Below are 27,101 nucleotides of genomic sequence, written 5' to 3' on the forward strand. Positions count from 1 at the left end.
GATTCGTTGTCGGCTGACCTTTTCTAACAACGCAAGTGATAAAAAAGTTCAATAATCAGCTATTAGAAGATTGTCCTTTCTTTTTTCAAACACTATTACTTGCATCTGTACTTTCAATATGATGTTTGGCCTGAATAATAAGAGGGAGATGAGGAAAAGAGCTCTAACATGGAATGTATTTTGACTGCCCCCCCTAAAGTACCGATTTTTTCAGCTCATTCGATGAGTTTCCCTGAGAGAAAATGACTTATAATGGGTTTTCCTGTGACGTGACCTCGTTTTTGAGAAATTGAGATTTTTCAAAAAATGCAATTTTTTCGAAATTTTTTTTTCATTAATTTTTTTCATTATGTTTCGGGATTGTTCAGAAAAATGACTTTGCATATAATTGTAGCAAATTTTATGTAGTTTTCGACAAAAATATGAAACTTTTGAAAAAATATTTTTTTGGTCCTGAAAAAGGTAAAAATGTGGCACCCTCCAAAAAAAAATTTTTTTTCGAGGTTGGCAGAGGTGACATACATATGGTAAAAAAGTACAACTTATGTGGATTATTTTTTCATATAGCACTATAGTCGCTTCCAGTTAAAAATTAAGGAAAAAATTGCTCTGAAAATTTTCATTTTTCGAAAAAATGTGACATGCTGGAAATGAGTTCAAATTTCTAATATTGTCCACGCTCCTAATCAAATTTAATAAAAATAACTATTTTCAGATTATGTTTTACTATTTTCAAAAAAGAAAGTACATCCCTGTTCACTTCTCTTGTCATAACACTCACTCAAAAATTGCAAGTTTTCTCATGTGGTGGAAATTCAATTGCTCATAACTCCTCTAAAACTAAAGTAAACAGGCTCAAAAGCACAGAACAACTTAAAAATGACTACCGCTTTTCAAAAATCATATTTGGGCTGTTTTTCGAAAAATAATTTTTTTCGATTTTTGATGAGGGGGGACCACATGAAATTTTTCCAGAAACTTGAAAATTTTTTTTTTCGAAAACAACTCAAAACTAGTTTATAAACAAGAATAGATGCTAAAAACGGTAAATTCTGGTTGTTTTCGAAAAAAAAAATTTTTCAAGTTTCTGGAAAAATTTCATGTGGTCCCCCCTTATCAAAAATCGAAAAAAATTATTTTTCGAAAAACAGCCCAATTATGATTTTTGAAAAGCGATAGTCATTTTTGAGTTGTTCTGTGTTTTTGAGCCTGTTTTCTTCAGTTTTAGAGGAGTTATGAGCAGTTAAATTTCTACCACATGAGAAAACTTGCAATTTTTTAACGAGTGTTATGACAAGAGAAGTCAACAGGAATGCAGTTTTTTAAATGGAAATGATAGAACACAGTCTGGAAATCATTATTCTGAAAAGATTTTATTTAAAACTAATTCAATGTCAGAAGTTCGAACTCATTTCCGACATGTCACATTTTTTCGAAAAATGAAAATTTTCAAACCAATTTTTTCCTCAATTTTCAACTGGAAGCGACTATAGTGTTATATAAAAAAATGATTCAGATAAGTTGTACTTTTTTACCTCATATATGTCACCTTTGCCGTCCTCGAAAAAAAATTTTTTTTTTGGAGGGTGTCACATTTTTACCTTTTTCAGGACCAAAAAATTATTTTTTCATAAGTTTCATATTCTTGTCAAAAACTACATAAAATTTCCTACACTTATGTGCAAAGCCATTTTTTTGAACAATCCCGAAAAATAATGAAAAAAATTAATGAAAAAAAAAATTAGAAAAAATTGCATTTTTTGAAAAATCTCAATTTCTCAAAAACGAGGTCACGTCACAGGAAAACCCATTATAAGTCATTTTCTCTCGGGAAAACTCATCGAATGAGCTAAAAAAATCGGTACTTTAGGGGGGGCAGTCAAAATACATTCCATGTAAAAATTTTGTGATGGACTAAGCCGTAGTAGTTTCTCAATTCTCTCCGAAAAATGATGAGAGTCGAGATTGGAGAATGGAACGAAAACCTGATTGGAGAATGGAACGAAAACCGACAAACTGCTATTTCAAAGGATGTGTTACAAAACTTGCACAAAAACGCTAAACCTGACGGAAAACGATGCTCTCCAATTATCGAAAAACAACGATAGTGTTTTTATGTGTTGCATGTCCGCTAATCCTGCTGAAATTACACCCACTGAACCACTTGAAACGCACTCCCGGAAAATAGATTATAACACACCATCGTTTCCAAGGTGGTCGCGTAGGAAGTACACCGACATACTTGCGAAGGAGAAAAGAACATCCCTCCGACCACCAACAAAAAGACGAAAAGACACACCGCCCGCCAAAAAGGAAAGGCAGGCGGCTCCGACAACTTAGAAAGAGGAAGGCCCGCCGTTTGCGGTAGAGAAGAAGACACACAGGTGAGAAGGAGGATGATACCTCACTGCGAGAAAAAGGAGAGAGACCTGACGGAAGAATTTGTCAAGAGAACATTGACTGTTGTCCTAATCTGCACAAATACAGGAGACACCACCCGTAGCCCCATCTTCTTAAATCGCGTAAGGATAAAAGTGCCGGTTTCCAGAAAAAAAGATTTATTGAGTTTTTTGAGAAAACAATAAATTTAACACAAATCTCACGGGACTAGAAACTATGTATACAATCCACATACAGTACCGCTCAAAAGTATATTAACTTTTTGTTTTTTGATCATAACTTATCTCAAATAGGTCCGATTGAGCTGAAACTTTGGGAAAACATTTATTGTAGAGTTTTTAATATATTTACACAAAATTTGGGTAAAAAATCATGTTCCAAAAGTTTTTTGCACAATTTTCGAAAATCTCAAAAATGCGAAAAAATGGCATATTTTTGTTTAAATGATCAGTGTATCGAAAACAGGTTGTAGAAACAGTGTTTATGATAGTTTTCCGTAAGACATAGTCTAGTTCTTCAATTTTTGAGTACTGGTCCGCAATCCTAGGCATGCTTTCCATGTATCCCATTCCGGCAAAGTATGGTGATTGAGACATTTGGAGTTTTGAAGTTCGAACTACTGTAAATTAGTTTATTTTCGTAGAAAACAGTAGCGGTTTACCCGAAACTGTTTAAAAAACGATAAAGAACAATTTAAAAATAACCCGATTCTGATACAAGCTTTCAATCAGTTTTTGGAGACGTTCAAACGTCAACTAGAGGTTCTCCAGAATGGCAATCTGACACGTTCCGGATCGAAATTTCATAATTATCTGGAACCCTTGTTATCAAAACTTCAGACAATTATTATTTCAGTATCTGTCAATATTTTGAACCATATTCTGAAACACAAATTTGTTTGAAAGTATGTGCACACTAAAAAGTAACTACGCAGTATCCACGTTCTAACTGCAGTTTTTGCCTACAGTATGAAAATATAATAAAACGTGAGTCAATAGGTTTTTAATTGTTAGAAATCTATTGAAGTCTTTTTCTGATGTAGAAAACTAAAAAATAATCAGCTAGACACTATTTCTTGAGAAAAAAAAATAATTAAAAAATTTTGAGTTTTTTGAAATGCCATTTACTAATTTGCAGAGAATGGCACAGCTCTCAATTACAAATTTGTGTTTCAGAATATGGTTCAAAATATTGACAGATACTGAAATAATAATTGTCTGAAGTTTTGATAACAAGGGTTCCAGATAATTATGAAATTTCGATCCGGAACGTGTCAGATTGCCATTCTGGAGAACCTCTAGTTGACGTTTGAACGTCTCCAAAAACTGATTGAAAGCTTGTATCAGAATCGGGTTATTTTTAAATTGTTCTTTATCGTTTTTTAAAAAGTTTCGGGTAAACCGCTACTGTTTTCTACGAAAATAAACTAATTTACAGTAGTTCGAACTTCAAAACTCCAAATGTCTCAATCACCATACTTTGCCGGAATGGGATACATGGAAAGCATGCCTAGGATTGCGGACCAGTACTCAAAAATTGAAGAACTAGACTATGTCTTACGGAAAACTATCATAAACACTGTTTCTACAACCTGTTTTCGATACTCTGATCATTTAAACAAAAATATGCCATTTTTTCGCATTTTTGAGATTTTCGAAAATTGTGCAAAAAACTTTTGGAACATGATTTTTTACCCAAATTTTGTGTAAATATATTAAAAACTCTACAATAAATGTTTTCCCAAAGTTTCAGCTCAATCGGACCTATTTGAGATAAGTTATGATCAAAAAACAAAAAGTTAATATACTTTTGAGCGGTACTGTATTGTATTTTAAAGATTAATGCTTTTGTTGATGGACACGGACAGAATAAAATTGCAGACTTCACACTTCATAATTGCCAACAAATTTTTGAAAATGGCAAGGAAACACCTCACTTTCGGATTTCGATTTCTAAAAGCTGTTGTCAGGAGCTTCAAAGCCATTGAAATGAAGATTAGTGATTTGAATCGAAGACAAGTTTAGAAGAAAGACGGTTTTAATGGAATACTGACAAAGAATCAACGCCTTGTTTCAGAGTGAATATTGGAGGAAGTCATCAAAATGTTCTCATTATCTACATCGGACTGAACACATTATGCATGGTGAGGACTTCCAGTATAAACAGTTTCGAAACCGCTCAGAATAACCATGCTCCTAGGAATTACATGCAAAGGCTCACACTGCTGATGAGACCAAAGCCCATCTTTTATCATAACGGAACTTTACATGATACTGTCCAGTGTTGAGGTCGAAACAGTGAAAATTCAGGTTTTGTTTTTCAGAATTAAAACGCGCCTAAGGTGCGCCAAACTGAATATTTAATTAATTTCGACTATTTTAGCTAGAAATATTGAATCTTCGTAATGATTTCTTGTGGCGTGGTAATAAACGGGGGCTTGGTTGTCCGTCATCTGAGCCATCTTGAGACCTTCTCTGGCATCCTGGTGGTCGATGATCTCCGACTTCAAGAAAACCCAATGATGATAGTGGTGGTGGTGGTGGCTGCTCGAAGTTGATTGAAAGAGCACGGCGAGGAACAAAAGAAAGACAATTACAATTATCTCTCCATGATGATGGGCAAGTTTACTTACTTTTTGTAATTTAAAATTTACTGTCAAACATGTTATCTCGTTTTCGCCATTATTTCTGTTATAGAGAGTATTTTTCGTTCAGTTCATTGAGCCTTTTGCTTACTTCAGCTTTCCATCCATATATAATTCGACCCAGATCTCCAAATTATGTCTGGATCATTCCCTAGTCAATTTCCTATGTAGTTTGATCTTCAAAATTTTGTTCTCCTTTTTCCAAACATCTCTTGTCACGTTTGAAGGTCAAAATAAAAAAAACGTTATCAGCAATTTTCAATCAGCCTTGTACGAGTGACAATTGACCAAGCAATAACTATCCCTTTCTCTTCTGTCGTAATCTTTCGAAAATTGTCTGCATCGCTTGATTGTCGACTGACCTTTTGTAACAGCGTGAGTGATAAAAAAGTTCAATGACTAGCTGGAGGAATGACCTTTCTTATTTTGGTCACAGGCACCGACTGGAACGAATGTGGGGAGATTAGAATGTAATTATGTCTACTTTGATTGCACATTAGAAAATGATGTTTTACCTGAATAGAGAAAGATAAAAAAAAGGAATAGAAAATAAACTGTGTGTTGGGAGGACAGCCAACACACCACTAAGACAGAAATGAGTAATACGATGATATATGAATCTCAGATTGCAACCCTAAGAATGTATCCAAACGGCTTAGTTTCGAAAGCATCAAAATCATCGAAAGCAATTTTCGCTAGGGATCTCAAGTTCCCACAGACTTCTTATTAGATTTCATATGTGTGTATGGTCTCAGCGAGAAAGATCGCACGTAGTGCATGAAGTAATTCAACTTTCTAGTGATTTACCTGGAAAACATTTCAGGAATCTGGAATTGAGTTTTGGTTCATTAACGTTAATTGAAGGACGAAACTTCGCTAGAAACTTGAAAAGATACAAAACATAAAACAAGAAGAAATCGATTATTAACATATGAAAACAACAAAATGCTATCTCGTTTCGCTATCTCAATATTGGATTGTTCCCGCTCCATCTGAATCTTCAGCTTCATCGTGTTGTGAAGATTCTGAAGGCGCCTCGAGAACAAAAGCCAACGAAAAAGAGCAATCAGTCTCCGGTGGTGAGCTTGAAGCGGGCGTGGCTTCTCTTTCCATCATTTCTTCCACAGGGGCAACAAGATCGTCAGACTCCTCTGAAGTCTTCTGAAGATCTGGTGTGCTCGATGACGGCAGAGGTTCTGAAATTTGAAAAAGTTATAGTCTATCCTCTAATTGAGAATGTTACCATCACGTTCTACATCCGGAGCTTCATCTCTTCCCTCTTTCACTTTTCGCTCTCTTTCTTCCATTTCCTTTCTCGCTCTTTCAGATTTTCTTTGCCTAATACGCTCCTGATCTGCAAGCGTTTTCCCACGACCCGCCGCCCACTCTGGGTCTTCCTCTTCATCGACAGCTTCTAGAATGTAGGATATTTGTTTGGTGTACATATTCCAATCGACTAACATTGATCTTCCAAGTTGAGATTTCCATTTCCGGAAGCATCCCGAACATGGAAAAATGCAGAAAGGTGTGCAGCATTTCCCGTGGAGCTCGATGGAGAAGATATTCCAGTATCAATTGCTCTTTTCCTGAAATAATATCGTTGGTGGTGGATTCTACATCGATAAACGGTTTTCTAATTTTCATAGTGTTTTTCTATTTTTTCGCGAAGTCTTTGTTGGAAGAAGTGAGAAAACAGTGAATTAAGCAAATTATCCAAGAGAACTACACGGCCGCACCGGAAAACGAAAATTGTGTCGTTTTTAAAAATTTTTAGTATTAGGCTGAGTCATAAGTTTCTTTCTTTTTTGAGATGATTTTTGACACGCGATTTCTCGAAAGCTAATAACTCACATAATGAGAAATACAATTGGTCAGTACATATAACTTATTGTGATTCTACCTGTGACTTGACGTCCGCCATCTGCTTAATTTCAGCCGTAGACAAGTCAAAACACTTGAGGAACCCTTTTTTGGTACAATTTTTTGACTTCATTTTTTTCCTATAAAATTTTGGCGAGAATGTGTGAGTCATTCGGAATTAAAACAAGCAAGAACAATTATGTATAAAAAACTAATAAAGATATTTGAACAAAACAACGATGGTTTAATGCGGGTCTTTGAAGAAAGGTGACCATAAGCAATTTAGAGAGGTGCGAGTATTTTCGATTTTTCTTTAACGGTAGATAAGTAAATTAGTGGAAATGTTTATTATTGAATAGAGTAGACATTGATGTTTCTAAATTTACTTTGTTTTGGATATTCACACCATTCGTCTTTTTTCGCAAGAAGCCCGAAGTTAACATCATCAAATTCACGTGATTTTTGAGTTTGATGAAGTCTACTGCTCGTAATTTTGAATCAATCCACTAGATCTTTTGCACAATTTTAGAACAATGTATCTACTGTTGATTACTTGTAACAAAATATTTCAGACTTGTTCGTGATCGTTGAAAAAAGATCCAGACTTCACTGAGGTCTACTTCACTAATATTCTCAAAAGTGTGAAAATCTTAACAATCACATCAACCAAGTTTTATCACTTATCCGAATGACTTTGGTGTACAGTTTTTTGTTGCATAACTTGCTTATGTTACTGTCTAACTTTTACAAATATTTTGATATAAATGCTCTCTCCAATATTTTAGTAATCGACTTAAACCCAGGAGAACATTGTGTTCTCATACCTGTCGGTCGTCTGATCATAAATTCTTTATCTTGGAAAGTTTTATCCAAAACTAAATTGTTATAACAAGACAAAGTCTTTCTTTATAAATACCACTTGTTTCCTTATAAAAATTTCAGAATTTTGATATAAATCCGACTAGAATCAAAAATCTTTTCAAAATAGGAATTTGATTAGAGACAGAAAAAAACTGTCGTTTTTACGAGTGGACAGCCTGTGCACTAACTTGAAAAATTTTTTGTTAGCCACTGAAAAGGCCATTATAATGCAAAAAAGTTTGGGTCGATAAACAATCACAGTACCTAGAAACTGGAAGTCAAAGTTCAACCCCAAAAAAAGAAAGAAACTTATGACTCAACCTAATATATGCATTAATAATATAAATATCTAAAAACTATCTGAAAACAGAATCTCCAAAAAATATGACTTCAGGACTCAAGTCAATTTTTGATATTAAAAGTTTTTCTAAAGAACTTACCACTGTTTTCAGTTGACTCCAAATAAACAAAAAAAGAAATTAGAATTCAAAAATAATCAGTTTATATGCAATGGCGACAAGGCATTCCGTTAGCCCATCTGTGAAATGATGTTGTTGGTCTTCCTATCCCTTTTATACTTTTCTTTCTCCGTGGGGGTGCAGCCTGTGTTGTTTTACGACCCCTCTTCTAATAGAATGAGTGAGAGGAAAGACGGAGAACGAGAGAGTACAGTCAGTAGTTTATTCAATCTCTCAATATACATCATAGAACAATGCAATAAATTGTATAGTAACTTTTGAGATAAAAATTTTCTGGAACTCCGGTAGAAAATGTCTTACTACGGAAATACTACTCACTTTTTGTAGTTTACAATTTCCTGTCAAAGTTAATCACTTTTTCTCCACATTTTCTGTTATACAAAGTACTTTTCGTTCAGTTCATTGAGTCTTTTGCCTGATGTCCTATGTAGTTTGCCCTCCAAAGTGTTGTTCTCCTTCTTCCGTCACATCTCATGTTACGTTTCGAGGGCAAAATAACAATCTTGTTATCGAAATATTTTGATCAACCTTGTACGAGTGTCTATTGACCAAGCATTGTCTATCCCTTTCACTTCCGCCGTAAACTTTTGAAATTGTCTGCGTTGCTCGATTGTCGGTTGACCTTTTCTAACAGCGCGAGTGAAAAAAAGTTCAATGACCTGCTGACACACTTGCGAAGGAAAAGAAGAACATCACACCACCCGCCGAAGAGAACGAAAAAAAAACATCGCCCGCCAAAAAGGGAAAGGTTGACTACCCCGAAAACTTAGAAGAAGGGATACCGCACTATACACAGAGAAGAAGAAGAAAAAGAAAGGAACACCGCCTGTCGCCGGAAAGAAAGAGGATGATACGTCACTGCGACAAGTGGAGAAGGGAAGGGAAACGAGAGAAGAATCTTTGGTCAATTTTAAGAGCAATCACTTTGATCATATGCATAATATTTTTTTCAGAAAAAAAGCCTATAAAAGAAGTTCTTTTGGGGTATACAGATACAACTCATATCAATCCGTGTGAAGTGAAAGATCCGTACTCCACTCAACGAGCATTAACTTTTTTCCTCGTTTACCGCTTGCAACCAGAGAGTGAGTCATACTACAGACACTAGTTCAACGAAACGTTTTGAAAACAGAGTAGAAAACTTGGGTCAAAAAGGAAGTGTACTGGGCAAAAATGTTCTGAATTTTAAGAAATATGAAGAGAAACTGAGCAAGTGACCAAGCTCAGATTGCAATGATTTTTGTATTATAACTTGTAATTCTGAAAATTGCGTAAGTAGATTGGCATCCCATAATTCGAATTTTCGCCACATCTATAAATCAAAAGTTTTTCGAGATTCATTTTTGTATTTGACAACACTTTGGTACGAACTCTCTCTAGAGAGCTACAGCAATGTTTTGATGTATTAATCATTTCTAGAATAAATAATTTAGTGATGACGTTTCCTTGTTCTTTTTTTCTCTTGTTTATATTTTTCTTTCCCCCTCACATGCATCCTCCTTCAGGGGCGGGGCCTAAACACAATGCATGCTCCACCCCCGCCAAGAAAAGAGTATAAAAGGAGAAGCATTTCAAACATCATTTCAAACAAGATCAGCTAACTGTATGCCGGTCCCCCATGTATTCAAACTGATTATTTTAGAATTCTAACTTTTGTTCATAATTGCGGTGTAGACGACTTGGATTTGGCTAGAAACGGAGATGAAGAAGACGAAAGAAATGCAGAGGTCATTTCCATGAATGACGACATGCCCGATTTGAGAGTTCCGTTTTACGAGGACATCGGAGACCAGTATATCATTCCAGTTGAGCGAGGTTAGTGGTTTTGACTATTAGTTTCAATTTTTCGTTTTCAAAAAGTGACGATTTTCAGAAAGTCACATTTGTGAACTCCAAGATTCTGCCAGTGGAACATTGAGAGGCCGTTCTAATCAAGTTGTTCGAAATCAGCCATTTGCTTACCAAGCATTATCGAGAGTTCGTGGAACCGGTGGGTCATCCGGAACTTGTTGATATTACCTTAATTTTTTTCAGCAAATCCCAAACTATTGGAGCTCAGTCGTCGATTCCTACTGATCGCCAAAACAACATTTGCTGACCATAACACACCTGGTAGGCTAATCAAACCCAAACTAAACCCTAAAATCTCATTTTTTCAGAAATGGCACCTTACTACTATGCAGCTATTCAAGCTGTCCAGACTCTCCAGGCTCAAGAGGCAGAAATGAAACGTCAGTGTGAAGAAGGTAATTTGAAATGTTATTGAAAGAAGCATTCTATTATATTTTTAGGCAAGATGCACTACAGACAAGAAATTCTAAAACTCAAACCGAAGATTGCGGAAGTGCAAGTGAGAGTTGATGAATACAACCGGAAGTTTGTGGAGAAAGTTGAAAATATCCAAGTTCTTTTTTATCCCCTTTTCCCCTTTTAATTCATGAAAATAAATTCATTCACTGAACTAACTTCCACATCATAGGTATAATTGGATCTACGATTGATACAACATTCCTCCTGATCTGTTCTCAAAGCGACCCGCCTAAGATTTTCCACATGCATTCACTTACAATTTTTACGCGCAATTTGATAGCCCGTTTTGTGCGTTTCCTTAAAAGATTCAACGCAATTTACAAGATTTTTAAATCTAGTAAAATTCAGATACAAGAGCATGTGGAGATAGCTAAATATACCACAACTGTAGCGACACCGACATCTTTCAGTCCTAGCCGTTATTTCCCAGATAGTCGCAAAGACGAAAGGTACACCGACACACTTGCAAACGAACGGAAGAACATCTCACCGCCCACCAGAAAAGGAAAGGAAGGCGGCTCCGACAACTCAGAAAAAGGAAGACCCGCCATTTGCGGTAGAGAAGAAGTAGAAAGGCATGCCGCCCGCAGCAGAAAAGAAGGAGGATGGTACGTCACAGGACGAAAAGGAGGGGGACCCGAAATGAAACCGATATCATCAGCTCTGGTACCTGTGAAAAGATTCTGGCGATCGAAAAGAAGACGACGCAAATAAAAACATCAAAATGAAATACGTATTTATTCTGTATGTGCACCAAAAAAGTTTTTACGGTTTTGTACGGAAGTTGCTCAATTATTACAACAGTAACTTTGATTAGGTATGTGTATAATTACTTGTCAGGGAATTGTCATGCAAAATATTGTCTTGGGACATACAGACAAAACTCCTGCCCCTCCGTGTGAAGCCAAAGTCTCATACTCCAATGACAATTAACCTTTTATTTTGTTTACCGCTAATATCAAAAAGTGAGTCACATAGCAGACAATAATTCAACGAAAACAAGTTTTGAAAGCAGAGACGGAAACTTCGGTCAAAAATTATGTGCTGACCATGAAATGTTATGTATATAATGAAATCTGGCGGAAAAGTGAAAAGGTGATAAAGCTGTGATTGCAATCATTTTTCTATCATAACTTGTAGTTCCGAAAATTGTACAAATAGATTGGCATCCCATAATTCCAATTATTCCCACGTTTACAAATTTAATGTGAAGTTTCATTTTTGTAGTTGACAACATTTTGGTACGGACCCTCTCAAGAGAATTGCCGTGATATTTTGATGCATTAATCATAGGTAGAAAAAATAATTCAGTGATGGTGTTCCCTGTGTCTTTTTTTCTTTCCCTCTTTTTTATCTTTTTCTTTAAACCTCTCATGCATTCTCTCTCAGGGGAGCGGGGCCTAAACACAACGCAGGCTCCACCCCCGCCCAAGAAAAAAGTATAAAAAGAAGGAAATATGAATGAGAGCATCTCGAACAAAATCGGCTAACGGTATGCTGGTTCCTCATGTATTCATTGATTATTTTAGAATTCTAATTATCTTTTATTATTTATTTGGAGTCAACTTAGAACAGTGGTAAGTTCTCTAAAAATAACTGAACTGTCGAAATATTAATTTCTTTGTATTTAGACAAGAAGCACTAAAGATTGTGGAAGTGCAAGGGAGAGCTGATGAATACGACGAGAAGTTTGTAGAGGACATTGGAAAAGACAAAGTTCAACTCGGGAACTACAAGAAAAGTTTAGAAGATCACTCTGAAGAACTTCAAGAGTCCGTCAAGAAAGAATATCAGGAGCTTGCTGAAAAAGTAGCTGGAACTGCGAACCAGGAAGGATTGAAGAGCGACTTGAAGGGGTTGGAACGCCTTCTGAAGTTAAGAAAGATGTTGGAAGAAAGTGAGTTGGTTTAACGCTAATTACTGCGCTAAATACTGAAATTTTCTGAATCCAGATCCACACTTCGAGACCCAGTTCCTGATTCGAAGGCTCATGATGCCAAACAAATCCGTCAAGCTATGAACAAGTTTGGTGAGTTGATCAAACTTCTATTGAAACAATTTAAAAACTATTAGAATCTGTTTCAGGATTTGGAGTCAAAATGACCCAAGACTTGGAGGAGTTCCGAAAAGCAATTGCGGCACAAGTCAAGCAGGCAGATAACGTAACGGCCACCAGTTTTGAGCAAGCCGTCGAGATTAGTGGCACATTGGGTCATAGCGGAGGAACAGACGTTGGATACGGTATGAGGTATCTCTAATTATTGTTATGTTGTAATTACTCCCTGTAGCCAAACATCTAGATTCCAATTGACTTTTTTCCATGTACCAATTAATCTATTGTTTTAATAATTAACTTCATAAAAATAAATTCATTCACTTAACTTTTTTCCAAGTATTATATATTAACGAATCTACGCTTTTCTCAATTCCTCCCACGTCTCCTCTCGAAGCGACCCGGCCACAATCTTTCACATACATTCACTCACAGTTTACACACATGCGCTGGGAATATTGAGAGAGACAAAAGGATGAAGAGATAGCTGAAAATGCAAGCAGCGGCAGCAGCAGCACCATTAGTCCTAGCCGTCTTTTCCCTGATGGTCACAAAGAAGACCGGTATACCAACTTATCTGCAAAGATGGATAGGCAGTCGGCTCCGACAACATAGAAGAAGGAAGACCCACCGCATCGTATAGAAAATAAGAAGAAGAAGAAAGGTACACCGCCCGCCGAAAACAAGAAGGAGGATGGCACGTTACTGCGAGGAAGAAGAGGGAGACCCGAGAGAAGAATCGTTCAAGGGAACATAGTCTGCGGTTCACACCTGCATAAATACAGAAGATACCTCCTTTTGGATAGTCAACTTTGGAAGTTGGTAATGCAGGAATTGGGCGCCATACGTACAATTCCTCCCTAAAATTTGGAAATATTTCCGGTTTCAGTGGAATATTATATTTTGAGAGGGTGCCACGCGGTTGTTCATTGTTTTTTTCATAAAATCAACTTTCATAGGAATTTTAGATCGAACCTTGGACTTTATTTTTATAGGTAACGACTTTTTTGTGCGGACATCCAAAAAAACAAATTAGTTTCTATTTGAGGTTGACATTTGATTAAGAAAATCGTGGATTAAAAAAAAACAAAAGAAGTCTACCGAACAAAATTTATATCATTCGATTCGTCGCAATGTGCAATATCTTCTCTGAAAATTTCAAGTCAATCGGATAAGTTTCAGCAGAGATACAGAACACAAACCAAGGCGCATTCCCTATTTCTCACCCTTTTTTTGTTACAAATGACACAAGAACTAAAGAAAAACAAAAAGAGAAGGGCAAACAATCTCACGGGAAAAAAAGGGAACATGGTGTGTTGACCAGGCTTGGTCGGAGAAAAATTTTCGGAGAATCGGAGAATCGAAATTTTCTCCAAAAAAAAATCGGAGAATCGGATATCCGACTTTTTCTCCGAGAAAAAAAGTCGGAGAATCGGATATCCGAAATTTTCTCCGACTTTTTTTCTCGGAGAATCGGAGAATTTCGGAGAATTTTGGAGAATCCAAAAAATGTTCCCAAAAAATGCTTCTAAACCGGATTTTCTGTTGCGTTTCTCAGAATTCACCTTTCTAAAGCATGTTTAATCATCATAAAGAGCTTTCACCAGTAAAAATACAACAAAAACAGAGTTCGGAGTGTCGTCGTCTCCGGTATTCTCCGAAATTCTCCGAATTTTTTTTTCGGAGAATCGGAGAATTTCGGATAATTTCTCCGAAAAAAAAAGTCGGAGAATTATCCGTCGGAGAAATTCTCCGACAAAAGTCGGAGAATCGGAGAATCGGAGTATCCGATTCTCCGACTCCGACACGTCAGTGCAAAATAGTGCGACTTTTGAGATGTTATCTTAAAATGACCATACCTCTCTAGGAAATGCCCGTACAGAGAATTGTCAACTACAAAAATGGAGTACTACTTTTGTTCTGTTCGATCCCATAAAACGTTATTTTGTGGGACAGTTAGTTTTACTATGACGCACTCTCAAAGTTGGGCATTTTCAAATGAGAAAGGCAAAACTTATTATACTTTTGAGCGGAACTGTATTTACATCCTCCAAGGTTCATAGTATGTTATTTTAAAAATCCTAACTACATTTTTCTTACAAGCGTTACGGCCCTTCCTACTATGATAACTCTTTACAAGATAGAAGTTTGGAATTTTCCCAAAGTTATAGTTCAGTGAAAGCCATTTCTTAAAAACTTACTATTATTTCGAGTTGATCCCAAATTAATAGCAACAGACAGGAAAAAATAATTCAAAAATAATCAGCTTAAATACTAGGGAGACCGGCATACTGTTAGCTAGTCATGTTTGAAATGCTGTTAGTTTAATTTGGCATTTACCTTATATATTGGTTTTCTCTCTGCGGGGGTGGAGCCTGCGTCATTGTTAGGCTCCTCCCCTGAATGAGTCAAAGAGAGAGAAAGAGATAGATGAAACCCTGTCATATCGAATTTAAAAATAGAAATTGCCCCACAATTTTCATGTTTATGGAAATACGAGATCAAAATTATACCGTAAAACCTGAAATATAGGTTGCCCCAGCAAATCCTATTTAACACGTTATATCTTTTTTCCTAAAGGAAATATCAAAAAGTTGTCAACAGGCAAAACAAAGCTGAATGTTTATGAAATATTTTTGCAGTTGAAAAAAATTTGCTAGCTCTCAAACCAGACGCTCCAAACTCTTGCTACTGAGGCACTTCTATTAGAGGTTTTACCGTAACTCAATTCCTTTGGTTTGCATCTTTATTGTATAAGTACTCCATAATATGTTATTTAACAAAATAGCTACATCAGCTCAGTTTGATTTACGTTGTGTGAATAATTACACATATGAAACAGCAAATCTGACAGATATTCAAAGTGTACCATTCGAACCACAACTGTAAATCACACAAGAATTTTCAGAGATATCCACCTCTCTTTGTTTTATTCATTATTATACAAAAAATGTATTGTTTAGATAACTTTTTCTACTACCAAAGTTTCCCCATCAGCAGTTAATCCTATTATAAAATCAATTAATTTGTACTTTTCTTCATTTTTTGTCTCACGCTTTCTATTTTCAAAATTTTTGAAAATTTTTAACTCACACTCCTGTTGGAAGCCGTATTTGAAATAACTATGTCTTCGATAGTACACGGTACACTTTCCCAGTATCTCTCCGCCTTCCTTTTTATCTAACCGCTCTTTGATGCTTTTATCTAACCGCTCTTTGATGCCTGGCTGAATCATCTTCTACCTTTTTCTATATTAGTGTTTGCATTGTTCGTAGCTTCAACTATTTGCAAATTTCGAATACTACAAGTTGCAGTTGTTTGCGCATATCAGCAATTAAGAACTGAGATCGGAGGGGTAAACCAAGAAAGTGTGCTTCAAAAACACAGGAATTTATTGAAACAATGACCAACTTTCACACTGTATTTCGGTGTCACCGGATTGTTCAATAAACTAATTTTAAATAAGCTGAACAGAGAAAAAATAGCACATAATTTTCATAGTTGATCATTTTTTTGTAGGGACACTATCTTGAAAGTTACAGGTTGTGAAACTGAAAAGCTCCAAAATGTCGCTAATATGCACTGAAATAGTCGGTTTCAAGGAGTAATTACTTTGTTGACCTGTAACTTTCAAGATAGTATCCCTACAAAAAGGTGGTCAGCCACAAAAATAATGGGTTGTTTTTTCTCGATCCAACGCTTTTAAAATAAAATTTGTCAGGTGATCAGATGCTACCAAAATACACTGTCAAGGCTGGTCATTTTCTACTGAAAACAAGCGAATTTGATGACTTTTTGAGCGGTATTGTATATTCCTTTAAAAATTCGAACGAAAGTTACCGAGTTTCAAACCTTTGAGGTGTGTTATTTTTGTTCTTATTTCTTAAAACCAATAGGAACCAATAGATTTAAAAAAAATGAAAGTATAATTTTTTCAAGCAAAATCTGGTCTAACCTAAAACACTCTGATACCAATAATACTAGAATTTCAAGACTACCAATGTTCGATTTCAAAAAAAACTGTACGACTTTTTATGGATGGTAGGGAAAATATTGGAGTTAAAAACAACATCAGTTTTGATTGAAAAAAGGGTCACTTCACAAGAAAATTAAAATTTCTTGTAACAAACTCGTTTTCATTTGAGATTGACATTCGATTTAAAAAATCATGCTTTAAAGAAACAATGAAAAATTTATACTATGCAAAATTAACACTATTTGATTCCTCACACTAACAGCTATCTCCTCTGTAAATTTCAAATCAATCGGATAAATTTCATCAGAGATACAGGACATGAATCAACGCGCATTCCCACTTTCTCACAAAAATGACACGAAAAATAAAGAAAAACAAAAAGAGAAAAGAGAAAAAGAGAAAACTCTTGAACAAACTCAGTATATCAAATCAAAAAAAATTGCATTTTGAATGAGCTAGTGATTTTGATACTACTCATTTGGAAAATGTGTCACGAGACCAGTCTGGTTTGTGTCGTAATAGATATTGAGGAAGGAATTGGTATTGTAATATTCAGAGTTTAAAAAACGGTTAAGTGAGCTGTTCCGATGCTAGTTTTGACTCGCAAATACAATTTACTTCGTGAGACAATCAGTGATACCGTAACGCCTTCTCAAAGTCTGTCATTTTCAACTGAAAAATACCAAATTGTATGTCGTACTGTATATTTTTTCATTTTTAACTGATTCTGTTTTAGTAGTAAACCATTTGATAGAAAACCCCTTCAATGTTGAGAGTTCGCACATTTTTAACGCGATTTTGCCCATTCTCACCCAGAAAACATGGACGTTTGAAAAAATTAGAGTTTGAAAGGACGTCGAAGTGTTTTAAGGGACGTCTAAGTGTTTTTTGGGACGTTTGAGTTTTTAAAGTACATCTAAACTGGAATAGAGCCACATTTTCTGCCAGATGTTTACTTTTTTGAAAGTTCTTTGAAAACTGTACAAGATGAATAAAAATCAAAACGTAATTAAAATAACTCATATTTTCAAACCAAAACTTGCGAATCCTGGACAATTCTCAGCGGAAAAATAATCCTCGTCTGCACCCGAAGGCTCATTTTTCGAATTTTTCTTGAAAATTTTTTAAACTATTTTTTACACGTACACGGCAAAAAATTCTTTTGAAATGTACTGAAAAACTGCACAACGAGGAGCGATTTTGCCAATTTGAAACGTCACAACTTTCTTCAAACCAAGATCAGGAAAAATCGATTATCAAAAAAATCAGAGACGGAAATTTTTCAGAAAACATTTTCTCTTATTGCTGAATATTTTGGCTTCCTTTCAAAAAAAAGTTTCTGCAAAACGGACACGATTCAACAGAGTTATATGAAAGTACGAAAGGGTGCTCACTTATGCTCGTTACTGTACCAATCAACCCTTCATTTTGTCATCAGAGAAATAGCTACAGTCTGTATTCATGAGCCCTTATTGGAAGAAGCGGGACAAGTAAATGTGTGAAGTGTTGAACAGTTTCTTCCACGTGAACAGTTTCCTTCTTCCAGTTTTGAACAGCTGTAGCATAAGTGGCATGTCCCTCCTACAATAAATAAATACAAATACAAAAATTATCATTCAGCATCCTGTTCCTTTAATTCTTAAAAACCGGAGAAAAATTGACAGCAATAATATCTTTTTTTGAGTAGTCTAGTAAATATTGCAGATATGACTTTTATAAAAACATTGTCTTACCAGAGCTTGATTTTTTTGATTTTGCTGCCCGCCAAATATAAAAATAAGTTGCCAAACGGAAAGCTAAAAAAAACTGAACAATAAAGAGTAATAGTGTACGGAGTAACTTCAACTAATTTGCCAATAATCATTCAAGTGATTTGAAGAAATCTCATTTGAAATTTTAGATATTCCATCTAAGATTACATTCCAAGACGTCATCAACTATGAGAATGCGCAAATCCCAAATCCGCTTCCCCCTCACATTTCCCATTTTTCTATTTTCATCTTCTTCTTAATCCTATGACAAATTTATATTCTGCGTCTCCTTCCTCCTGCACAATGCTTCTCCACTAATCTAATTCCCATGAGTGCACTCGAATAAATTCCAAATACGTGAGAATTTCGTAATCCTTGAGATATGCAGGTGGATGGCTCGGTGAGCTTTGATCATCAAAAAAGACGACTCCGCCCTTCTATGGAGAATGTATATAAACTCCGTCGTCAGAGGCATACTCCAATTTCGGCCACTATGTGTAAGAGGTCAGGCATTATTATTTTTATTAAATACTAATATTATTATTTGTTATTCTAGAAGATCTTGAATTGGATGTAGTATTTCAACGTGTTTTGTTTGAAAACGTGAGTTTGGGTGGGAAATTTAGTGCGGGGACTTACTATGGCGTGTATTTGATTGGAAAAACTTAGCATCCCTTTTCAATAGGTTTTTCTCTGAATATCAGAAAAGGATTAAAGACGGGTGACTGCTACATGCCATATGATCTCATATGTAGTTTCAAAATATGCAAACTTTATATAAATTGTTCATTTTCAGGAACGGGATGAAGTTGAGGACCAAGAGTACGAGCCAGGACTCGAGGAAGAGGAAGAAGAATCAAGGAAAGTCGTCGTCAGACAACGGAAGGCAGAGAAGAGGAAAACTTCAGTAAAGGCCAGAAACGACAAGAAGAAGGTGAAGTCCGAGGATATATCTGCAGCCTGCGCCATTTTTAAGAAAGAATGGGAGATGAATCAAATCAAAGAAGAAGAAGCGAAGAACTCGATGTGGGACTCAATTCCATATGGAACTCGGGGAGGCAGTATGGGTGAATTGGAGTGGTCGTCCACAAACACGACACGGTCTTTAGTTTTGTTAATTATTCATAATTATCCAATATAGGTTGTTTTCTAGTCAATCATATCTTATCATTACCCACACATCGGACCTCTTAAAATTGTATCTGGTCTCTTATTCATTTTGTTTTGTTGTTTGAAAACTTCAATAAATATGGTTTTACCGCTTCATCTCGATCCAAAATAAAATTTCAGAAAACCATAAAATATCCTTTGTCCGCCAGGGGGCGCTCCGCCACACTTGATTCTATCTTTACATCTCCCACTTTCTTTTCCCCGCTCTCATCGGATATGATTCATAGGCTTTTAGTCTTGAATCATTCTCTCTATCTGTTTTAATTGAATTCTTTCACCCACACATTTTCTGTCTGGCTCCGCCTCTGCCCAGGATAAAAGCACTGGCGAGAGCTTATCTTTTATCTTTTAATAAAGGTTTAATTACCCAAGTTTGAGGTAACGATTGGTCTTGAGGATCTTAGTGTTGAGCGAGCACCCCTAAGGACAACCCTGCGTTTCAATTCAAAAGGATTGGCAAATCGACGGTGATCAACTTTTCTTGTGACTACGGGTAATCCAACGAGTCAGGGAGAGACGCAGAGAAAGTGAACACTTTCCTTTTCTGGCACGCTCTTTCACACTCCAATCTTTAAAGACGCGTATACTGCAAATGACTCCCAATGATACCGTTCATTGTGCACTCGAAATAATAATTTTTATTTATTTTTTAACTTTTTATTCACTTCATTGCAGTGCGAACGCGCTCTATCGAAATCTGGCGAAAAATCACAAAATTTCGGTGGAGCTTGTTGCAAGAAACGCGTTTCTATGGAGCGCGATTGCAGTTTTTGACCAATTTTTAAAATTGATCTCGAATTTTCTTGTGATCTTCCTCCCAAAAATAAGCCCCACCCACTTCTTCTTGTCTTTAATTATAAGCACTGCCCATTTGATAAGCTCCGACCCTTTTTACTCAAAAACTCATGACTCCGCCCCCGTTTTTAACCGTAAACCATATAGCCACGCCCATTTTCAACAGGCTCCGCCCACTTTTTCCATATGTATTACCCTGTTACTATATGCACCGCCCATTCAAGTATGTTTTAGCCCCGCCTCCATTTCAGGCTCCGCCCCCTCACAGTGTCATTATATTATTGTGTCTTTTCGTTTTTTTCATTAAGGGACCGCCCGTACATAAAAGTTGTCAACTACAAAAATGAAGATCTTGATTTGATCTACATGCTCTGTGAAAATTGGAGGGATGGAATGAAAATTGACGTCATGAAACAGTTACAAATCAAAAAATCACAATTTTTTTAAAATCTTCCTTTTTTTCGCTTATTTTCCAACATATTTTTGATAAAATACCTCATTTTATAGGTTTTCCAAGCTGAAATTCCCTTTTTTCCACTTTTTTTCATTTTTTTCCACTCAAAAACACGTATTTACTCGGCAGTCACCGGCAACTTTAGCGCGGAAGTTGGTCGGCTTCAGCTCGGAGGTTGGTCGGATTCTGGACAAGACCGCTGCTAAAGCCGACCAAGATCCGACGAAACGGTGAACAACCTCCGACCAACTTTTGATGAACTAGTGACTAACTTCCGACAAGAATCAACTGAATAGTGCGATTATCGATTTATTGAGACCAAAAAGTGAAACAATGAAAAAAGAAAAAAGTAGCATAAAAAGTAACAATTAATTAGAAAAACACTAGGAAAAATTATTCTTATTATTCGAATCCTTATCCTTGATCATGTCCATTCGAAGTGTTCTTGGAAGCCTTGTTGTTTTTCGATGCACTGAAATCATAAGCTCTAGTGTTATCAGGAATATTAGTCTCTTACAATCCAACCACGTCTTCTACATTAAAAGATTCCGGATCATTACTGTTTTCTCTGGCTTGGTCTCGAAAAGCTTTCAAGTCCTTCCATGTAAGATGAGTGCGACACATGCTTCTTAGCTGAATGTAAAGAAAGTATTTAGGGAGTGAAAGTTCATAAACTTACTCTACAGTTATCCAAGTCTCCGGTTTCGATATTAAAATGGTAGTCTCGAAGGTAGTTTCTAAATGTTCATATTGAATACAAGTGTTTGTTGTGGCTGCACTTACAACATTTGGCCAATAGCTGATTTCATAGTATCCGAGATCATTTCTCGATCTTTGCGTCTTCTCTGTATTTCGCTCAGTTTGTCGGTAAGTTTCATTTTTTTGACGAACCTAAAAAAATAATTGGGAGTTGGAATAATCTTTTTCAAAAACGTACTCGCCTTCTGCGTCCACTTCACCATGGAGAAGATGGTTGGGGAGATGAACGCCGATCGCGTCATAGGCGAAATCTGGAAATTAATTTTAATTCGTTTTTTAAAAGTTTTCCTTGATTCAGTCCATACCAATGAGCGAGTCGGCAATGCATTCTGGAAACATTGAGAAATGTTTGTCTGCTGGACGAACGCATTTTGGTCTATACGTGTAGAACCAAATTTCATAAGATGGATTGAGAATCTGAAAATCTAATATAAACTATTATAAAGTTATTATAACACACCGATTTGAATACACGTGTCAAGAAGAATGTCATCTGAGAGAACGCGGTATCTCCAACGAGACTGCTCTTATTATAGACACTGACCAAGTCCATTCGCGGGAATTTTCCCGAGGATGGAATGACATGTTCAGTTTCGAGAGTCCTTTTTGATAAAGTTCCTAGTTTTGTTTGTTCGGAAAACGATGAGGCTAGAGATGATACTGATGCCTTTAGCTTGTTGATATCGTGGCTTTCCGTCATCGCCCATTTTGTCTGAAATTTCAATATGAAATGATTGAATTTAGTTGTGTCTAGTACCCACCAAAAACATCTGACCCATACTAATTGAATTATGATGGTCGACGTCACAAGTTTCGAGTTCTCTGTGAAACTGGAGAAGGGAAATGTTCGGCTTTCTAGTAGATTTACATACTTCCTGAAATATTTTTTAATTAGTCGCAAAAAAGTACTACTGGCTACCTCAATTTGAATTTCCGATAGAGTATTGTTACGAAAACCTTCTCTAATTGTGGTACCGATCTCCAAAACACTTCCCGAATCGATCGCTTCTTTGAGAATATCTGAAACAATACCAATTTTCAAGTTTGAATTCATCAATTAACACTTACCAATTGACGACGTTCGTCTTTCACTGTCATTCAAATGTTTTCGAAGACTGAAACTTTCATTCGTTTCAATTCTTTGTTTCGTCTTCTGGCGGTAAATCGATGGAGTGGGATCACTGTCGCTGTAATCGTCCATATCCATCGATTCTCTCTCATGAAATCTTTCTTGATCATATCTCTTTCGCGTATCAGCTCCGGATTGCATAAGTTCGTTTTCATCGCCGCTGGATTCTTCATCATCCTCTGATTCATGGAACTCTGTTTTGGGATAGGGTTTCATGTATGGATACTTCTGTTGAACTGCTTCTGGATTGTTGTAAATGAACTGTTTCTTATTATTTCCGAGTTGCTTTTGGTTTTTTTCAGAGGTAGTCGGCTCGATGTCGATGCTTGAATATCCTCACTTACTGAATCATTTTTCATCCGTTTGTCCACAGATTTCGTTGTAGATCTCGTAGACCTCTTCAAGGCTTCCTGTTTTACATTTTTCTTCCTGTTGATTTGTACGTGATCAGACATCTGGATATGTAAAGTTTCTGTGAGATTTCAGTTAAGAAATATGTCATGATTAAAACATAATCAAATAAAATTATACACATAACGCATGAATATTATTGACCTAACAACGAGAAACATAAGAAAAGTTTGCATATTCGAGAATAGTTACAAAACCTTCTGCAAACTCAGCTTCCAAAATAAAAAATTTAGAATACAAAATTTTTCTGAAATAATTATTAGATTCATCCAATATATTTGAAAATCCGGGCATCTCTAGTCTTCGATTGATGTAGTCTGTTATACGGTGGAACGGACTCGTTGTTTCAAATCGTTCCAATATCATGAATGATTTTCCGCAGTTCACAAAAATTCTTTCAATTGATCCAAATCCAATCGTTCCCTTTTTATCCAAAAAGTAAATGAAACAGTTGTGAACAAGTGAATTAGTATCTCTTCTTCTGACGGCGAAAGTTATATTGTCCTTACAATATGTCGTTCTGAAAAAAACAAAACTAGCTTTTCTTTTCTCAAAACTTTCATACCTGAACACTAGTTCATCTGGAGGAAATTGTATTAAGAATAGCTTTTCTTTCTCACTCAACGGTACTTTTTCTTCCTTTCCACCGACATGATTCAAACTTGATTCAATGCAAAGAGCACTCATTGTCGCAGGCGGATGTAAATTCTTCAAGTCAGAAACATCTATACAGTGTTGGCCAGCTCTTCTCATAGCTAAAAATCTATTGGAAATGTTAAGTAGAGTCCGGGTGGTATAAGCGTTTGAGCTTCTTCCCATTGTTTGGTTCAATCGCTCGAACGGAGCTGCACTGGATAACAAGGGACTTCCATGGTAACTTATTGATGGAGCCATGTGATCGATAAAGACCTGGAATTTAATTATTTGCTAGAATTAAGGTACCGTACTCTTACGTGAAATTTCATCGTGAACAGAGCAGGAAACTGTGTTCCCACTAAATCACGAAGAGGAGGACTAATTGTATTGATGAATCGGCAAATTTTATCCGTCAAATGACTATCCAATATTTGTCTCGTAGTGAGCCAAAGAAGTATTAGCATTAGAATCCAGTCGTTGCCAGCACTTTGAAGCGAAACGAGGACAGGAATTATCAAATCGAATAGCTGTAAGATGCTTTGATTTACTTTTCGTTGTTTTCCATTTTTACAAACTTCTTGCACTTCTCTCCCAGTACGTGTTGATAACTGAATAGGATCTAGAAGAGATGCTGAACCTCTTCCACGTGGCGTGTTTGCAGAATTTAATAATTCCAAAAAAGGTATTTTGCTTATAATAATTTTCTATTTTTCATTTATTTTTTTCAGAGTTGGAGGGAAATGTGGTACGCTCAACTATATGGCGCCAGAAGTTATTAAAGGCCAACAGCAGAGCTATTCAGTCGATATTTGATCATTTGGTTGCATAGTATACGAGTTACTATCTGGAAAATATGCATTTGACATTGAGGATGATAATTGTCTGGAAAAGATAATCTGTGTTGGGGCCTACAAGATGGACAGAAAAAAAAGCCAACTTCAGCAGCTACTCTGATAGCCGAGTCTACAAAAACAGCCATCACAACGTCCATCGGCCGCAAAACTAATCTTCCATACCTGGATTAAAGACTCGACAGAAGAAATAGAGAAAAAAAGAAAAATCGATGCGATCAATCAGGCTCTGGACAAACTGACAATCAAGACTGAGCAAGTTACAACTCGTAACGTCAAACGCGTGGACTCATAATTTAGGAACAAAATCAAACTTGACACCATTGACAGTGGAAAAGGCGACTCGAGTACAGCCAACAGAGACCGACGCTGAGGAAGAAACAACAAATTGATTACAAAAAATAATTGTTTCGATCATTTATTTGGTTGTTACGGTTTGTTCCATCCATTTCTCAAGCTTGTTTAGTTATTTCATACTTCAAGGGTAATTCATACTTTTATTTATACAAACATAACTCCGCAGTACTCTGCTGCGCTTCGTGCGCGGTGCTTAGCAAGTTTTATTTGTATTTCTTAATAAATAAGTTTCTCATTTCGATAGTGATTTATTAGAAGTAATCTGAAAATCAGTGAAGATTAATGTCTATATTTTTTGAACATGTTTCACCTTTTTGTATTCTCCGGGGTTCTGACCGTCAACCTCCAATTGGATTTTTACTTGACTTTCTGTGAAATATTCGTTTTTGAACAGTTAGTTGCATCTTTCATTTTCTGTGAAAGAAAAGTTAATGACCGTGAAAGTACTTTTGTCTATGAAATGGAGTCAGGACAGCACAAATCAACACAGTTTATGATTTTTATAACAAAAAAAGTAAGAACACCTTCGGAAAATGTTATAAATTCATATAGTGTTGTGCCATAATTACTCCAGCCCCGGTGTTGATGTAAGTTTTGTATATCAAATTTTAGCTAAAATTCCTTCATATTATTTTCATTATCTAAATGTCAGGTCATTCCATTTGCCGACAACCTTTTCAATTCAGCAAAAAAATTCAGTGTTTACTGCAAGTGCGCTCTATTTACACGCGTGAGAGAATGGAGACGCCAGACATCAGGAGGCAGTGCGAGAGCGTATTTCGCTGTCTTCTCTACCTTCTCTTTTCCCTTGTCTTCCCATCTCTCAAGGGACTCCGAGGGGCATTTTAATACATGTATATGTACTCTGCACTCTCCTTGTTGTAACACATCTCGGTTTTCTTATGCGTCTGTTCTACACTATTTTTTTTGGATTGTGTTAGCATCTCTGTCTTGAGAGACTTGAGAGACGGCGGACGTCATCACGAACATTTTCTTTGTTTATTTCTCCTTTTTTACTTGAGATTTTCTATTTTTAATACACAATTTTTACAGTTAGAATCAAAATGTGCTTGTTCTCATCATGTTTTCCTTTCTACTCAATTAAAAATTGTTTCTATTATGATAATTAATAAATTACAGATCTCCTAGATGGCGAGCTCTCTTGACAAGGTTGAGTTTGGTGAGAAAACGCATCGAAGACGCAGTCGTAACAAAGAAAAGTGAGTTTTAGCATCGAAATAAAAAAAAACTCTCAGAAACGCGCCTAAGGTGAACCAGCCTTCTAGAAAGCATTTTACAGTTAAAATGGGACATCAGGACAGACATTACAACTGATAGATATCAGAAAACGCGTGCGCCAGATTGAGAGAGAAAAAGGTGCGCCAGATTGAGAGCTTTTAGAATCTCGTTAAAAATGTAGTTTTCAGCCACAACGCATCATTGGAAACTAAAGAAACGCTCTGCCGGTGCGCCAGTTAACTAAAAAAGTCAGAAATCAAGTTTTCACCTTGAATATTGTCAAAAAAACGTCAAAGGTGCGCCTGTGAAAATACTTTGAGAAACCCGTGTCGACGACACGTCAGACATCCAGTTAACAAACTTTTGAACTTTTAACTGGTTCAGATAAATCAGAGAAAGCAAAACGCCTCATTTTTGTATTTTTCCTCATTTTCGAGTTTTTTTGCTGAAAAACTGGAACATTCAGCAAAAACTGGCGTATGAGGTGCGCCAATTTTGAAAGGAAACGCGTTGACGACATATTTTTCTAGTTTTTGATCGATTTTCTCATTTTTTCACTTTCTATTTCCATTCAATTTTAGAACAAAACGCATCTCCGCCATTTTTCTAGAAACTGACCAAAATCCGTCCAAAATTCTCTCAGCCTCAGCAAAAACTAAAATCTTCTTGATTTACATCAAAATTAGCTTACATTCAATTCAAAGTCAGTCAAAAATTGTCAGTTTTCAGTATCTTTGTAGTTTGTACCCTCATAAAAAACGTTTCATTCTTTCAGCAATTGCAATGCCATTAACTCCAAGCACGCCATTCACTTGCGACTGCCAGATTCTTCATTTCCAGAAAACCACGTGGATGCTTCATATTTTCTTCGTTTTACTCTACAAAAGTGTGTTTGGCAAACTGTCCGATTTCAAATTGGTCCAAATACTGTCAGTTTGTTGTTGAATAGCTCAAAAAAGAGCCGAC

The 27,101-nt window shown here is 36.2% G+C and overlaps 3 protein-coding genes and 1 pseudogene across 4 annotated transcripts; 2 read left to right on the forward strand and 2 right to left on the reverse strand.

The window, feature by feature from the left end:
- Positions 1-5,975: 5,975 nt before the first annotated feature.
- Positions 5,976-12,812, forward strand: GCK72_022414 (annotated as a pseudogene). The gene is made up of 11 exons: positions 5,976-6,123; positions 9,198-9,329; positions 9,919-10,059; positions 10,118-10,234; positions 10,279-10,356; positions 10,404-10,490; positions 10,536-10,594; positions 10,903-11,162; positions 12,186-12,455; positions 12,507-12,583; positions 12,640-12,812. Coding segments are annotated over exons 1-11 (1,542 nt in total).
- GCK72_022415 (uncharacterized protein) lies at positions 6,011-6,507 on the reverse strand (the record flags this gene model as incomplete). Its single annotated transcript, XM_003090921.2, has 2 exons — positions 6,011-6,240; positions 6,288-6,507. The coding sequence occupies 2 exons, from the start codon at positions 6,505-6,507 to the stop codon at positions 6,011-6,013; spliced, it is 450 nt and encodes a 149-aa protein (XP_003090969.2).
- A 5,904-nt stretch (positions 12,813-18,716) lies between the features above and the next one.
- On the forward strand, positions 18,717-19,475 carry GCK72_022416 (uncharacterized protein; the record flags this gene model as incomplete). Its single annotated transcript, XM_053734810.1, has 2 exons — positions 18,717-18,734; positions 19,131-19,475. 2 exons carry the CDS (start codon positions 18,717-18,719, stop codon positions 19,473-19,475), a joined length of 363 nt encoding a protein of 120 aa, XP_053578376.1.
- Positions 19,476-21,167: 1,692 nt separating this feature from the next.
- GCK72_022417 (uncharacterized protein) lies at positions 21,168-24,152 on the reverse strand (the record flags this gene model as incomplete). The annotated part of the gene is made up of 12 exons (XM_053734811.1): positions 21,168-21,225; positions 21,271-21,386; positions 21,433-21,490; positions 21,537-21,644; positions 21,691-21,763; positions 21,818-21,929; positions 21,973-22,224; positions 22,274-22,387; positions 22,432-22,532; positions 22,581-22,966; positions 23,618-23,961; positions 24,006-24,152. 12 exons carry the CDS (start codon positions 24,150-24,152, stop codon positions 21,168-21,170), a joined length of 1,869 nt encoding a protein of 622 aa, XP_053578377.1.
- Between the last annotated feature and the right edge of the window lie 2,949 nt (positions 24,153-27,101).

Source organism: Caenorhabditis remanei, chromosome X (assembly GCF_010183535.1).
Source record: "Caenorhabditis remanei strain PX506 chromosome X, whole genome shotgun sequence".
NCBI classification, from domain to species: Eukaryota; Metazoa; Nematoda; class Chromadorea; order Rhabditida; family Rhabditidae; genus Caenorhabditis; species Caenorhabditis remanei.